The following is a 15,464-nucleotide window of genomic DNA, read 5'->3' as shown; positions in this document are numbered from 1 at the left end:
GTTAAAAGCCGTGTTATTGGATGGAGGTCTCTCTCAGACCTTCCCAGTGCACAGCCAGGGCTTACAGAATACAGCTGACAAAGCACAGCTCTGCTGTGTGCTCTCTTCCCACAGAGCATCCAGACAAATCCTTGCCAAGAGAAGCTGAGATGCAAAATCTTCCAAGCAAGGGCAATGGAGCAGGCAGAGCAGAAACCCATGGGTGGTGGCCGGTCGTGGGCAGGCGGAAGCATCCCAGCACTGGGCTGGGCCCAGCTCTGACTCAGCAGCACCTGGGCTGCATTTTCTGCATGATACCAAACTGGGAATGTTGGTCTCACCTTCCCAGTGCACCCCTGCACTCATCCATGGGTCTGACTGAAGACCATGGCTTGTGCTCAGGGCACCGTTCACTGACTGACATTAAAGCTGTGGGCACGCCGGTGTCCGTGACGTGGCTGAGCAGTGCAATCCAGAGCCAGGCAGCCAACAGAGCGGTGCCAGCTGCCAAGGAGAGCTGCTGGCTCAGCAGGAGGAAGGCTGCACAGGGTGGCACTGCTCCCATGGCTTGGACTGGAGGCGCCCCGTGCTTGGTCTGTAGAGCTTGAATTTATGTTGGACGGGTGAGACACCCCCTAGTGTCAACATGCGGAGAGAGCGTCTTGTAGAGAAGCAATTCGGAATGAACAGCCTGTTTTGCTGCGTCAGAGTGCCAACCTCGGGGTGGCCCAGGGGTGGCCCTGCTCTGCTAAACCCTCACGGTTATCGCTGTGGAATAACGGCAGAGATGCGCGGGACAAATGATGTGTGCAAGGCAATGAATAAATACCGCACGCAGGGCGTTTGTGGATGATAACGATAGAATCCGTTCCTTATCCGCGCATCCACGGGCACAATCCCGCACCCTGCGAGCAAAAGGGCGCAGGGTTTGGGGTTTTTTTGTCGTTCTTTTTGTGGGGCGCTGCTCCGGGGGTGGCGGCACAACGCCTCGGGGCTCCACGCAGCCCTCCCGCTGCCGCGGGGCTTTTCCCTCCGCGCGGGTTTTCCCGGCGGGCGGAGCGCAGTCCCGGCCGCTCCCGGCCCCTGACTCACGCGTGGGATTCCCCCGGCCCGGCCCCGCCGCGTGTTGCAGCGCCCCCTGGCGGCCGCGCGCGGTACCGCCGATTCCCGGAAGCGGTCGGAGCCGCTCCCGCGGGGAACCGAAACTCGGCGGCGGGGGCGGAGGGAACGGCGCGGGGCGGCGGTGGGACGGGAGGAGCGGTGCCTCCCCTCGGCTCGTCCGGGAACGAAAGGGCGGATCGCTTCTTCGCCAAAAAAAAGAAAAAAAAAAAAAAAGAAAAGAAAGAAAGAAAAAAAGACAAAAAGAGAGACAGAGAGGAAATTAATAACATAATCAATGACATAACGGTAATAAAATAACGTTAATAAAATGTTATTCTTGCGGGAGGATGCACGGCGGAAAGCACCGCTGGGATGCCTGCCGCCTGGGGTGTGACCGCTGGCGTCCCGCCGGGGCTGCAGGTGGCACACGCACATTTGCCCCGAGCGCCCGAAGTGCCGCGGGCCAAAAGGTGACTTCTGCATTCCTGCCCCATCCGTCGGCGGTTCCGTGCTGAGAACACGCGAACGGCCATGAGCAGATCGGGGATGTCACGCACCGAGGGGTGATTCAGGTGGCAAACGCATTGGGTTCTTTGTCCTGTGCAGGCTCTCAGAGAGGTTGGGGTGACCCCATGCTGCCTACAGCCAAGCGGCTACCGGACTTTGGCCGAGGAAGGGCAGCTGGTGCGTTGGTCTCCATTGGTTACAGAGCAATTGTTAGTATAGCTACGAATAGACACATGGATAGATGCAAAAATAATGCTGCCTATTTTATTCTGTTGGCCCACAATGCCAGAGGAGAATGTCGGTGGTACAGCAGTAGGGGTTGAACCTTCCCACACACCCACAGTCATTGACCAAAGAGTGGATGTGAGCACAGTGGGGGTGCATTGCAGCAGTGGTGATAGTGAGGCACCTCTGCTGGGGCAGATCTGTATGAGCACAGTGTGCAGCCTCTTATTCATCTCTGGTGAAAATGCGTAGCTAATGGTGGTGGCTGTGCTGAAAAACAGTGTTTTGTAGCTGAGAATTCGCTCTAATAAATAGAGTTATTGTCCTCTTTCTATCCATTGTACTTTCTCTGGCAATAGATAGGAGGCATTACTTTCAGAGCAACCTACATCGTTATGTCTTTCTCAGAAGAAATCACAGCTGCACAGCAGGGGAAGGTGAAGCTGTCTGAGCAGAGATCTGCATAGGACAGATGCTCCCATAGTGCCCCCATCCCTGGGGGTTCATCCAGGTACTGCCCAGGAGTGCCCCCAGTTCCCTGTGGGGAGAAGCACGTGGATGAGCCCTGCTGCTGAACCACCCAGCTGAGCTCTGCAGGGTTCTGTGGGACACTGAGCTCAGCGTTTCCCTTTCTGGCACCCAATTGGTGTTGGGCTGGCTCAGCACAGTGGGGTGTAACCAGCAGGCCTGGGCTGAACCCTGCTGCAGGCTCCAAGAGCTCCAGGGATGAGTCTTTTCTGCACGACCCATGAGAAATGCACTGTTATCAAATAAGGCTGCTGGTCTCTCCTTTGGGCCGTAACTGGGCAGAAAAGGCTGCATCAAAGTTAACAGCCGACAAATAACTGTTTGTAAAAAATAAGGAAGAAAACACAGATGTTTGAACACCTGATGCTGGACACAGCTTATTTTCAGTCCTCACTGTCATCGCCCCCTGAGGTTCCCAGTACAAAACCAATGCTCCTCGGCAGCCTGGCAGTCAGGCTGGGGTTCCCACTGTGCAGGAGCTTCCTCCCCTGGAGCTGAGCACAGAGCACTGCCCCAATGCTTCCCAACCTTCACTCCTCTGCCCCACAGTGTACACTGTGCCAACAGGGTGAGCTCTACAAGGCAACAGCAACAATTTCTTTTTTGGCAGCCCCTTTGCAATAGGAGGGGATGGAGGTTTGGAAACAAAGCAATACCCATTCATTCCTTCCCCAAGGCAGAGTAGAGGGTGAAATGCTTACAGCTTCTGCAGTGCATCTTGCACTTTGTGATGAGTTCTTCTGCAGAGCTGCAGGATGGGATGTGGGGTGCTCAGGGTGTGGGGTGGCAGCCAGCAGCCTCCAACCTGTGCAGGGGGCACGGGGTGGCAGCCCCCATAGTACAGCTCCCATGTTCTGCTGCTACCAGCCCTGCTTACATCAGTGCCATACAAGGAAATTCTCCCACAGCCCAATGCCCACCCCTGCCAGGGAGGTCTGAGCAGCTGCAGCTCTGTCCCTCATTAGGCAAATGCGCTGCAGCTGTAGCACATGGGATCCACTGCACTGCAAACCGGGCTTTGCTCTGCAAACATTCTGTGGAAGAGCCATCTCTTCCTGCAAGGCTCAGAGAAAAGCAGGGAGTGGGGAAATTCAGGAGGCGTGGGTGAAATTCACAGCATTTCCTTTTTCTCCCACCAACCTGAGCACAGAACCTCGTGTTGGTTTGGTCTGAAAATCGGCTGTGTCATCAGTGAGGAGAACCGCACTGATTTCTTGTCCTGAGATAGAGATTTTGGATTCCAGGAAGCTGCAGGCAGCCCATCCCAGGATGTATTTACTGCAGCCCGAGGATCGGAGTGCCTGTGAGCATTACCTCACTGGGCACAGTGTCAACATTTTTCACATTTTGCCCTGCATGTGCTTCAGCCAGACTTCCTTTTTGTAAGAGAGCCATTTATAAGAAATGGAAAGGGCTCGCAGTGGGCGCTGTACCCCCAGGGATGCAGGCACAGGAGAAGCTGGGTTTTTTTGGTGTTTGCCTTTGTCGCCAGGGCTGAGCCTGCGCCGCTCTGCATTAACCCCTTCCTGCCCAGAGCCACTCAGAGCCACACGCAGTGCCCCAGGAGCAGTGGTTGGGTGCTCACAGCCGGGAGCCCTGGGTTTCCCAGGGGATGGGGTGGCTCTGCAGCTATTCCATGTACCCGGGTGATCCAGTGCAAAGCAGAATCCTTGTTTCTGAGTTTAATGGGGGAAGGGGAGCAGGGAAGAGAACGAGAAAGGACATGGATGAGAGCGGAGTTTGCAGAGGGAGAGGGGAGGCAGGCAGCGAAGGGAAGGAGTGGGGAATGGAAGGGGAGGTTTGCGGGACAGCCCTATAGCCCAGCTGTGAGGGCACCAGGAGGCACAGGGAGGGACTGAAACCTGGCACTGGTGGCAAGGAGGAACTACCACGTGTGGTGCTCAGCCTGGAGGGGCTGCCGGGCGCTGGTGGGCATGGGGGTGACAGTGCCTCACTGGAAGGAAGCAGGTGGCATGGTGGGGAAGCAGATAAGGCCTGACTCTCACCATGCTCCTGCTCTTCCCCACCTTGAAGCCACACTGCATCCCATCTGCTCTGTCCTGCAGTTGTGCTCCCCCAGCAGAGCTGTGATATCCAGGCATGTGTAGGGATGGGACCCTCTCCTCACCCCCAATTCACTGCATGCAGCCTGGTGTCAGCCAGCACAGCACTGGAGTGAAACCATCTTATACTGCCTTAAACAGCAGCTTAACTGACCCGAGGGACAAATATGGGGAACAAAGTGATGCATGAGCACATTTGGCCAAATCCACGATCCTCTGCTTCTGTGTTCTCCCAACCAATCCCACGCAGTTGGTGCTCTTTGGTGTCACATGGAGCGCGGGGCTTCCTGGGAGCACCTGATTACAGGACGTCACCCACTGAGACAGAGCTGAGTCCGTCTCAGGATAACGCACACCGCCCATGGAACACCACCTGGGGATTTGGTCAGGTTTTAAGTAAAAATGTCATGGAAAAACTTCCTCTGAATTGGGGAAACAAACCCAGGCTTCGGGTCGCCCTGCATTGGGTAGATGTGATGAAATACTTCTGGTGATCTTTTTCCCTGTGTCCCAGTTTACTGTTAAGACCGTCAGCAAATCATGGGGTGATATGAGGAAGAGGGCAGAGGGGGTTGAAGGGCAGGGGCTGGGAGCAGCCTGCAGTCAGATGGAGACCAGGGGACCCCACACCACAGAGCTGGGAGCAGTGGCAGCTCCCTACAGGTGACAGCCGGGTGGCAGCTGGGTGGAGCAAAACACTTTCCTGGTGTGTATTTGCCTCTTGACGTGCATTATTCCGTGTTCATGCTTTGTACAAGCACACCCCACCTCCACATGCATGCCTTCCTGCACCAGGCACGCTGCTCGCCGGGCACTGTGAGCAGCTGAGGTCTGCTGACACAGTGGCACAGGTGGGCTCTGTAGCCTGGGTGTGCTGAGAGCCCAACACAGCCCCACTGCGAGAGGTGAGCTGTCAGTTCCTTGTTTCTGCTGAGAGATAAGAAAGCAGCAAACAAGCAGGATGCATCCTGGCCTGGGAAGGGCACTCCCACAGCAACTGGCTGTGCAGATAGGGCATAACACAGATAGAAAGGTCAGTGGGCTTTCACCAGGAGTGATCTGCGTGGGTTTATACCTGTGGAAAGCAGTGGAGATGCAGAGATAGCACTGCATTTCTATGCTGGGTGTATTTATCTGATGCCTCGTTGCTGCCAGTTGCTGCCAGTGATATGCACTAAAAATAGCTGTAGTGGCACTGTGGTGCAGAAGTCACAGGTCAATCAAGTCGCCACTCAAAATGAGGTTGTTGAATTACCTCTGACACATTTACCATATACAATCATCAGCCCATTGGCCCAGGAAACTCAGGGTTATTCTGATCTGAAGCCAGCTGAGGGCTGAGCAACAAACCAGGGGAGGTTGGATCTTGAAAGAACCACAGCTTGACCTGCCTTGGCAACATTTGTGTTGTGTAAGAGATACTGTGACTCTTTTATTGTGATGGCATTGGTGTTGGAACCTCAGATACCTTCTGCCATCTCTTCTTCAGCTTCCTTTCTTTGCCATTCAGTGCTAAGTCCAGGGGTCAGCATGAGGCAGCTCAGAGCCCGTGAGCTGGAATCGTCTCTGTGCTCCCCTGCCTCAGCCCCGTGCCTCTCTGCCTCCTCCTGTGTTTGATTTACCTGATGCCTTCTATCTTTATTGACACTGAAAGCTCACCAGGAGCCCTGCCTCTCCCTGCACAAAGGCAAAACCAGACTGGAAGGTACAACCAAGACAGCGAAAAAATGAGTTGGCAAAAAACATGGGGCACTCTCAGAGGTGAGAGTTCTGCGCTAAATCCAAGTTTGGGCTTGTTACTTTCTTTAATCTTCTTGTTGCAAACAAGCAAACCTAAAAGTGGCAGTGGAGGTGGAGTGCAACAGTGTGACGCTGTTTGCCCATGTCCCATTACACATGACTTCATCCCTGCCCTGAAAGCATTCCCGCATGTCCAGCCCAACTGCTTTATGGTTCTGCTGTTCTGCTGTCATCTTCTAATTAAAATAAAAAACAAAAACAAAAACAAAAAATAAACTAACAAACAAAACACAGAGGAGAGGAGAGGAGAGGAGAGGAGAGGAGAGGAGAGGAGAGGAGAGGAGAGGAGAGGAGAGGAGAGGAGAGGAGAGGAGAGGAGAGGAGAGGAGAGGAGAGGAGAGGAGAGGAGAGGAGAGGAGAGGAGAGGAGGTTTGTTACTTATGTACATTAATTGTGTATTTTATAGGCATCCCAAAACAATTCTGCTTCACTCAACTTGACCCAGGCAAGCCAAAAGGTGGGATAGTGGGATTAAGTGTTCCATATTCTGCTCACTTAAGGCAGTGGGTAGACACCACACTTCCAATCTCACTGTCATCCAAGGGTATTTCAAAGCAGCCCAGCAGCTCACAGCCCTGCCTGGGGAAGGTGGGAGAAAAAAGCATTCCCAGGCTTTACAGAATGCCTCCATTGCCCCAACCTCTCTTTTATTTTACCCGGAAGACAGATGATTAGAAACATACGACTTGCTGTAGGTATTGCACAACGCGTGGCATTATGGTAATGGGAAATCAGACTGTCTGTGAGTGTCCAGCACCTACAGCCAAGCAAATGGAGCTCAGCTGGGAGCTGCATGAGAGCAGCACTGCAGGAGGACTCCGGGACCACCAGCAGCGGGCTGAGCAGCCCCGGTCCAGTGCTTGAGATTTCAGACCAATGCATGCAGCAGCACTGCCCAGCAGGACGGTGGGCCCTGGGCTGTTCCGAGGTTCAGCAGCACTGTGCTACACTCAAGGATCTTCTGGGCACTGCCTGCCTGTGTCCATCAGCCGTGTACTTACTGGGTAGGAGTGCAGCTCTGCACAGCGTATCGCTGGAAACCGACAGTGGGCACGGAAATATACATACAGGAACATCGCTTATCATTTTCATTTCTTTTATTTCCTTTTCTATTGACCTTCCTGCCACCCATCCCCATGGCTCCCATTCCTCCACATCCTCCAAGTCCCTTTCTGGGAACTGCTGGCACAGAACACACGGGGATGCAGCACAGATCCTCCATGCAGCTCTCAGCAGGGCAGTGCCATCGTGCTGCTCTGGGGCCCCGTGGTCCTTGGGGTGCTGTCGGATGCAGTGACTGACCCCCCCAGCACGTTCCCTAAGTGCAGCTGAGCGATGGCCAATTCCCATTGCACTAAAAATAGCCCCATTCTGACCCTTCTTTTTTTTTCCACTTCCTTTCCTCCTTTACTTGTGCTGCTCTGGGCTGGCGGGTCCGCGGGTGCGCATTTTGGGATCGTTGTGCTCCCTCAGTGAGGTCAGAGATCCTGTGCCGCAGTGCTGCAGCTCACCTGCTCCCTCCCGGGTACAGGGGTGAAAACACAGGGCGGGGGAGCGGGGGAGGACAGACACTGAGTGTTTGTGGGCTGAATCCCTTTTGTCATGCAGGGGCAGCTCTCGGTGGGGCCGAGAACCGTGCCCGCGGAGCTGCAGGACGTGCAGAGCCGTACCCGTCGCCGTCCCATCGCCGTATCGTCGCTGTCCATCGCTGTCCCATCGCTTTATCGTCGCCGTCCCATCGCCGTGCCGCTGCCGGGCCGTGCCGGGCGGGGGCGGTGCTCCCCCCGCTCCGCTGGTGCTACAACAGCCTGATTTCCCCGAAATGATGCCGGACGCAGCAGCCAATCAGCGGCGCGACCGTCCCCCAGCGGCGGCGCTGATTGGTGGAGTCGCTGCTGAGCCCGGGCGGCGGGGAATCCCGGCCGCCGCGTTATACCCGAGGGCGCGACCCGCGGGCGGCAGAGGTGGCTCGGCGGCCGTCGGGCACGGACGGCTCATCATCTCATCTCGTCTCATCTCATCTCGGCTCTGCTCGTCGCATTTTGTCGCAGCTCATCTCAGCACAGCTCAGCACAACACAGCACAGCACAGCACAGGATCTCACGGCGAGGTGGGTCCCGACGCTCACCACCCCCGGCTTTGGCTGCCTGCGTTCCCACGGGGACACTGCTCGGCTCGGTCCGGTCCGGCTCGGTTCGGTTCGGTTTTCCAAGCAGGGGCACCGCCAACCTGGGTTATGCTGAGGAGCTTTTGGGGTGCCTCAGGTGCCTGTGCGCCCTTCATGCTGCAGCCTTCGGGGGGCACCGGGCATCCTCCGGGGGCTGCGACCCCGTGCCCACAGCACAGACGGGACGGGATGGGACGGGACGGGACGGGACGCGACATCCTCCGCGCTGTAAGGGGACGGCGACGTCTGGGCGCGGCTGCAGCTTTGGGGCTCGGCCGAAGCCAGCGTTACGCTCCGGGGCTGCACGCTGCAGGGCCGCACACGGCACGGCTCGGCTCGGCGCCGTCTGCCCTCTCTCCCGGCTCCGAGAACTTTGAGGGCCGTTGTCTCGTTGCTTGGGAAAGCCGCAGCCCCATTGTTCGGGAGCGGCTGTCCGCGGGCAGCGCAAACAGGAAGCTCCGAGCGGGGCAGAGCGGAGCGGGGGGGGGGGGGGGGGGGACGGGGGACGGGGACACGGCCGCCGCGCTCCGCTACGGGGGGGCAGGGGGAGGTACGGCGGACTCACCGCTCCCCTCGGCGCAGGGAGAGAACTTGGAGCGAGCGGTCGTGCAGAGAGGTACCGGGTGGCCGCACGGAGGGGTGGCACGGGGGTCCTCGTTGCCTGCTTTGCCCCCTCCGTCCCCCCCGCGCAGCAGAACCCCGTCACGGAGCAGGACCCAGGGCAGAAGGCTCTGAAATGGAGCAAAAGGCTCCAAACGCGGCTCTGGTCACTGGGGGGCACTGGGAGAGCTGGGAGAGGGAGCACTGCAGGGTGGTTGGGGTGGGAGAGGTGAGGTTTCAGCTGACCCCGTGTATCTCCTGCAGGAAACATGCCCGTCTCAAGGATGCGCATGAGACCCTGGTTGGAAATGCAGATTAATTCCAATCAAATACCGGGGCTGATCTGGATCAACAAGGTGAGCCATCTTTTTTACTATTATTGCTGCATTATTATTATTATTACCGTATCATTAACCACGCTTGTTCTTAGTTGGCATTAAACATAAGTCAAGATCATAAAAGAAAGAAGAAAATGGAGAAGCTTTATTTCTTATTTTTAAAAGAAAACTGCATTTTCAGGAAAGGTGGCTCTGGTTGGTACAGAATGCAGCGTTTCAATGTTTTTCTTGATAAGTTTTCCAGGAGGGTAACGATAAAGCAAATGCCGTTTGAACTTGACTGAGAACCAAGAAAACTCATCTCTTGGTGCTCACTGGAGCCAGGCCACCTTCTGTCCCAGCTCAGTAACTACTCCCACACCTCCCCCATAGGACAGAAATCTTTAAGCTCTGACCTAAAATAAACCCTCAGTTCATCTCAGGTTGGTGTTGGAAGCACATCCCTGTCGTTGTCCCACAGGAGTGGGATCACCAGGCTTACTGAGTCAGATTTGTTTCTCTGAAGCTTCCAATCCATCCCAAGGCATTCTTCAAGCTAGGATATGGTTTTGGTAGGACTCATGCAGGATCTTACTTGTAACCCTTCAAGGGATTCTGTATCCAAGTGTAGATGGGGAATGTCCTGTAGTTCAGGATACACTAGCAGATGAGGTGCAACATGTTGCAGTGGTTCCGGGCTTGAGCTGAGGCTGTTGCTCATTGCTGCTGTACCACTGCACGCAGCTTTCCCAAACCCAGCAGGTGGAACAGCAGCTCTTAAATGAAGATGAGAGGAGAGGGTTTCAAAGTTTCTGAGCTGCTGCTGAGGGAATTCTTTGGTTAAAGCCATCATTACAAACTGGCAAGTGATGCTTTGTTTTAATTCAGGTTTCCGTTGGTTTAATTTCAGGATAAGATGATATTTCAGATCCCATGGAAACATGCAGCTAAGCATGGCTGGGACATGGAGAAGGACGCCTGCCTCTTCCGGAGCTGGGCCATCCATACAGGTGTGTGCTGGCTTCAGTCCCTCCAGTCACGTGAATATCTCCAGCGTTAGCATTTTTGTCTTGGCTTACACCTCAGGTGTTACATGTCAGAGGAAACAGAGCAAGAACTTTTCTGGGGTGAAGAACTATCACTGCAATGAAAACACTCAACATTCGTCCCATCTCTTCTTAACAGGAAGATATAAAGTAGGCGAGAAGGACCCCGACCCAAAAACCTGGAAGGCGAACTTCCGCTGCGCCATGAATTCACTGCCCGACATTGAAGAAGTGAAGGATAAAAGCATCAACAAAGGCTCCAGCGCTGTCCGAGTGTACAGGATGCTCCCACCTCTGACAAAGGACCAGAAGAAGGGTAAGCCCTCAGCTTAAGCACTGCTTAAATTTCCCACTCTGCTTAGGCAGCATCCCGCAGACCTGCAGGCAGCACTGGGGCTGCTGGGCTTGTTGCCGTGGGTGGTGGTTTAGACAAACAGCCCATTTTGTCCCAAGTAAAGGGGCTCAGGGGGATGCCCTGGGGTCAGCTTGGCAGCAGTGGTGGAGCTGCTCAGCAGCCCTGCAGCTGTGCTCACCTTTGTCTTATTTCTACTCAACAGAAAGGAAGTCAAAGTCTTCAAGGGAAGCAAGAAACAAGAGCAAGAGAAAGGTATGCATCTGCAGAGGCAGCTGAAGGAGCTGGAGGTTTTTTTGGTGGTTTTCAAGCTTAATTTCTTTCGTATGGGAACCCGTGAGTTCTTAGACAACCTATCACGCTTTGTTCTTATTTTTGTAGTTGTATGAGGATATGAGGATGGAGGAGTCAGCAGAACGACTAACCAGCACTCCTCTGCCCGATGACCACAGCAGCTACACCGCTCACGACTACACGGGGCAGGAAGTGGAGGTGGAGAACACGTCCATCACCTTAGGTGAGAGCTTCAGCTCTGAGCAGAGAGAATAGTGCTGCTGGTGCTAAAGCCACAGCGGTGTCACCAAGAGATAGAGCTGCCTGAGGGCTGCGCAGGGGGGAGGGGGAGGAGAAGGTGGGGGGGGGGTCTGTGCTGAGTGCCAAGTGCTGCGGTGGGACCTGCTCTGAACACCCCTCCCCGTGCATCCCCCAGACCTCTCGTCCTGCGAGGTGAGCGGCTCCCTGACCGACTGGAGGATGCCGATGGAAATCGCCATGGCTGACAGCACCAACGACATCTACCAGCTGCAGGTGTCCCCTCTGGGGTCGTCCTCAGAAGGTTGGTGTTGCTTCCTTCCCACCTCGCCTTCTCAGCACTCTCCTGGTGCTCTGGCAGGATGGAGGCAAGGGTGCCGTGGTGCTAAGAGAAGCAGGAGCTGGTCTGTAGGAAAAGCAGCTTCTGTCAGATGGATTTGGGTTTCTAGAGCTACCACGCAGCCAGAGAAGAGAAGGGAAGAGATGGGGTGGGCCATTAGATTTTGGGCTGTGGAGCTGCTTCTGGACTTCAAGCCTTGAGCACCTCCTCAGTAGCACACGTGGGGCACAGTGGGGTCCTGGCCCCACCACCTGCAAAGAAGTGCTCCCATGTGAGCCGGGGTTGGGGGTGGGAAACCTCAGCGTGCTGCTGGTGTGGGACAGGGATGTGAGGCGGTGGTGAGGAAGCAGAAGGATGGAAGCTGCCCTGTGAGAAAAACTGACATCTGGGTCTCTTTTTTTTTATGTGATTACAAAACAATTGTGGATGAAGATGAGGATGAAATGAAATCAAACATTATAAAGGTAAAAGCAGCCCTTCTTTTCAATTGAAATTGTCCAAAGTTGCTGTTTGAACCAAGGAAGGAAGAGCAGCAGCTTCCTAACCCATAGATAACCCTATGTGAGCCGAACATGTACTTCCTGTAATCCAAACCCCCTATTAAATGAGGAAGCCTGCAAAAATGAAATATAAAAAGAGGAGATTCTGCAGGCACGAGCTGGAGATGCTGTGCATAGAAGTCGGTGAAAGCTGTTGAGTACTGCTAGAAGCAGAGTTTGCTGTATCAGAGCCCACGAGGCCTCCGAGTTCTCTAGAAAGACTCATTTATTTTGCCTGTCCCTCCACCTCATGTTTGGCTTTTAATCTCTGTTTCCAGATGTGGGGCACTCATCCCACTGATAAGGAGATGGGGTTCTTTGATGAAAGGTCCTCCCACCCTCCCTGCTTTGCATTAACTGCCATTAAATGAGGAATGAGTTTGATATAATTAGCAATATCTAAGCGAAACCCCTTTTTTTGCTCTGTTTGCCCCCATGAGCTCTTATAGATAGATGAGGATTTACTCAGTGTGTGAGGACCCCTATTTCCCCCACCCCTGTCACTCTCAGGCTTTTTACCATCTCCTTACTACCTTACAGCTGCTCGAACCCACCCAGGACTGGCACACAACCAGCGTTGAGGGGAAAGGCTTCTTCACCAACGAGCCGGGCACGCAGACCATGTGCAGCACGTTTGGCTACAAGGAGCAGGACGGCGAGATCGACACGTCTTCGGGTACAGAGCCTTGCTGCCATTATGGGCTGGGTGGGAGGTACAGGAGAGGGCTTTCATCACAGATACTCCTTGAACTGGGAGGGAGAAATAGGAATCCCATGACACGGGAAACTGCAAATCCCTCTAATTAACCTGTTGGGAGTCTGTAAGGAATTTGTTGAGATAAAAGAGCCTCCAGTAGAAGTACAGTATAGATCTGTGCTCCAGTTTTCCTAGCAACATAACGAGATTTTCTACTGTGATAGCTTAAATTGGAGAGCTTAATTAGGGAGTGTTTGGAGTATTGCAGCAAAATGTGAATAAAAGGTATTTGGCTCACCTCTGAGGGTGGTTTCCTTTGCTGATACATTGCCATCCATTGGTCCTCACGCTCCCACTGCCCCGGGTTCTGTGCTCATTTCTGTGTCTCTCTGTGCAGCAGAGTTGGAGTTCCGCATGATGGACCAGAAGAGCAGCCTGGACTTCTCCTGGCTGGACACCGTCAGACCCATGCAGGCCATCTCCTGCAGCTTGTAAACCCTTGGCTTCCCAGCCCATGAACTGCATTTCTGTAGAGACTCTTAGAGACCTGAAGGGAATGGCAGAAGTCGCTTGTTACTGACTGGAAGAGGAAAGAAGCCGTTTTATTCCGTTTCACTTTTAGGCCTAAAGAAGCAAGAAAATCTCCACGAGAAGTAGAGGACCCCATCTCACACACAGGGCACCAATGCTGTGCTCCCGAGGTGATGCTCATACTGCGAGCCAGGAGGTCCTGCATCCCCAGCACTTTACTCATGGGGTGCTTAGGAGACAGTGCAATGGGTCTCTGTTGGTTGCTGCTCACTTGTGCAACACTGCTGACGTGACGAGCTTAATGACTGTCATTACACTTAGTCAGAGAAACTGCACTAATTGGCCCTCTCTCTTCTTCGATTTGCTCCAGCACATAGTTCAAGTTCAGATCAGATCCTTTCAACTCGTGTAAATAGTTTTGACCAATAAAATGTGAAAATCCAGTTTAGGCTTTGCTTCCATTTAGCACACTTACCCAGGTCCACTCATAGGCTGTTATCTGCTCATAGGCATGCCGTGTCCATTCCCACCGAACAGTGGAGGAGCTGCCACATGATATACTTTTGCACTGACGAGGGCAGAACTTTTATTTATGCAATGCTTTTCAGAGCTCTGTTTTAGAACTCCTCCTGCCAGCAGATCCTGCAGTTCTGCATCCCGCGAGCTGCAGCTGCCCCGGGCAAGGACACACAAAAGAAGGATGGAGGAGGTTCTAGTCCATGCATAATGCATAGAAAACAAATCACTAAGATGCCATAGACTTATTTTCTTGTACATTTTATTTTTGTATATAAAGTGTTGTATATTTGTTGTAATAAAAGTGTTTTATATACGACATGTTTACTTTTCCTCATTGGACAGCTCGGAGAGGATGCGTTCCAGACTCCCTGAAAACACCCAAACAGATGTGCTGGGGAGAGACAGCGAGGGGGGTTATTCACGTGAGTCATGAAAACCCGGGGAATCTAAGAGTACGTTTTCCTCCTCATCCCAGTGCACCGATGGGAGGAGCCCTGCGTGGCCCAGGTGCACACATGGGTCGGTGTGCCCCTGCCGTCATCAGCTACACGAGCCAGCAGCGCCTGCCAGCTGGCAGCTCCTGTGCTAAGGAAGCTCGAGCTGAGTTAGTGCTGCCCAAAATGAAAACACAGACAGTCTGGAAGGAAAGGGGAAAGAGAGCTTACTTTTTCACCGTGTATTTTGTTCATTTGCTAGACTTTCAGGCTTGAAAGTTATGACATGTCAGAGCATGGCCTAGGCTGGCTGATGCAATGTGCGCCAGCTGCTAGCAATGGGAATCTGCTGCTGCACAGAAAGCCCTGCAGCGAGCAGCGCAGCCCTGCTCCATCTGAGCCTCCCTGATACCAGAGAGAAACAGGAGCTGGAGAACTGCTAGGGATACACAGGCCAGCGAGCTTCGCTGCCTCTGGGCCAAGGTAGGATAGGCCACTGGAAATGACAAAGTATCACAAACATCCCTATCCACCAACCTATCCACAGAGCTGCACACATCCCTTACTGTCTGGGGGTCACCCAGCGTGAAAATGGACTGCTCTTGCTGCCTCTAACATAAGCTGTACTGGCTACAGCTCCCACTGAAGCTCTCTACCAACAGCCTTCAGCACACAGCCCTACTCGCACCCAAAGGGAAGCACCAAAAAAACACATCTGGACACCTGGCAGGTGCCCAAGGGAAGCGGTGGGGGACAGGCTGTGTTCCCAGGCAGCTCACCAGGCCTGGGAAGCGCACAGCAAGCAGCTCGCTGCTTCAGTCTGTTTAGATCTTGTCTCAGAGCTGTGCAACAATAACCTTCAGGGATAACTTTGAGCAAGTGGGAGGGAAGGCAGACTGAGGGGAATACCAGGCGCCAGGAGAGGAAGACCCAACCCAGACTGCTGGAACAAGGCACACATTTCCGACCGCCTTTGTCACAGGCTCTGCTGCTCCAAGGGTCCCACACGGACAGCAGATGTGAGCTCACGGGGTAATTTGGAGCCGTAGGAAGCAGGTGGTGGCTGTTCTCAGAGCCAGCGCCTATGGGCTGAGGTATCACCCCCAGAATCATAAAATCATTCAGATTGGAAAAGACCTCTCCGGTCCCCAAACCCAACCCCTGCCCAGCCCACCATGCCCGGTCCCT

At 54.0% G+C, this 15,464-nt stretch overlaps 1 protein-coding gene across 3 annotated transcripts; it reads left to right on the top strand.

The window, feature by feature from the left end:
* Positions 1-8,160: 8,160 nt before the first annotated feature.
* On the top strand, positions 8,161-14,158 carry IRF1 (interferon regulatory factor 1). 3 transcript variants are annotated; one of them, XM_015294015.3, is made up of 10 exons: positions 8,161-8,313; positions 9,235-9,326; positions 10,198-10,297; positions 10,473-10,649; positions 10,891-10,940; positions 11,067-11,202; positions 11,395-11,520; positions 11,989-12,020; positions 12,636-12,771; positions 13,193-14,158. In XM_015294015.3, the coding sequence occupies exons 2-10, from the start codon at positions 9,240-9,242 to the stop codon at positions 13,285-13,287; spliced, it is 939 nt and encodes a 312-aa protein (XP_015149501.2). In that variant the 5' UTR covers positions 8,161-8,313; positions 9,235-9,239; the 3' UTR covers positions 13,288-14,158. The 3 variants fall into 3 exon arrangements, with proteins under 3 accessions (XP_015149501.2, NP_990746.1, XP_046756268.1); NM_205415.2 differs by having other exon boundaries at positions 13,190-14,158; XM_046900312.1 differs by lacking the exon at positions 8,161-8,313 and adding an exon at positions 8,949-8,986 and having other exon boundaries at positions 13,190-14,158.
* The last annotated feature ends 1,306 nt before the right edge of the window (positions 14,159-15,464 follow it).

This window comes from Gallus gallus, chromosome 13 (assembly GCF_016699485.2).
Source record: "Gallus gallus isolate bGalGal1 chromosome 13, bGalGal1.mat.broiler.GRCg7b, whole genome shotgun sequence".
Classification (NCBI taxonomy): Eukaryota; Metazoa; Chordata; class Aves; order Galliformes; family Phasianidae; genus Gallus; species Gallus gallus.
Note: the sequence above shows the minus strand (reverse complement) of the source record. Positions and strands in the feature narration are given on the sequence as shown.

What these genes read in the sequence shown, in the direction of transcription:
- IRF1 (NM_205415.2), top strand. Translation starts at nt 9,240, where the DNA reads ATGCCCGTCTCAAGGATGCGCATGAGACCCTGGTTGGAAATGCAGATT. An exon ending in GAGCTGGGCCATCCATACAG is followed by an intron (nt 10,298 to 10,472) that starts GTGTGTGCTGGC and finishes TCTTCTTAACAG; the next exon opens with GAAGATATAAAGTAGGCGAG. An exon ending in GAACACGTCCATCACCTTAG is followed by an intron (nt 11,203 to 11,394) that starts GTGAGAGCTTCA and finishes TGCATCCCCCAG; the next exon opens with ACCTCTCGTCCTGCGAGGTG.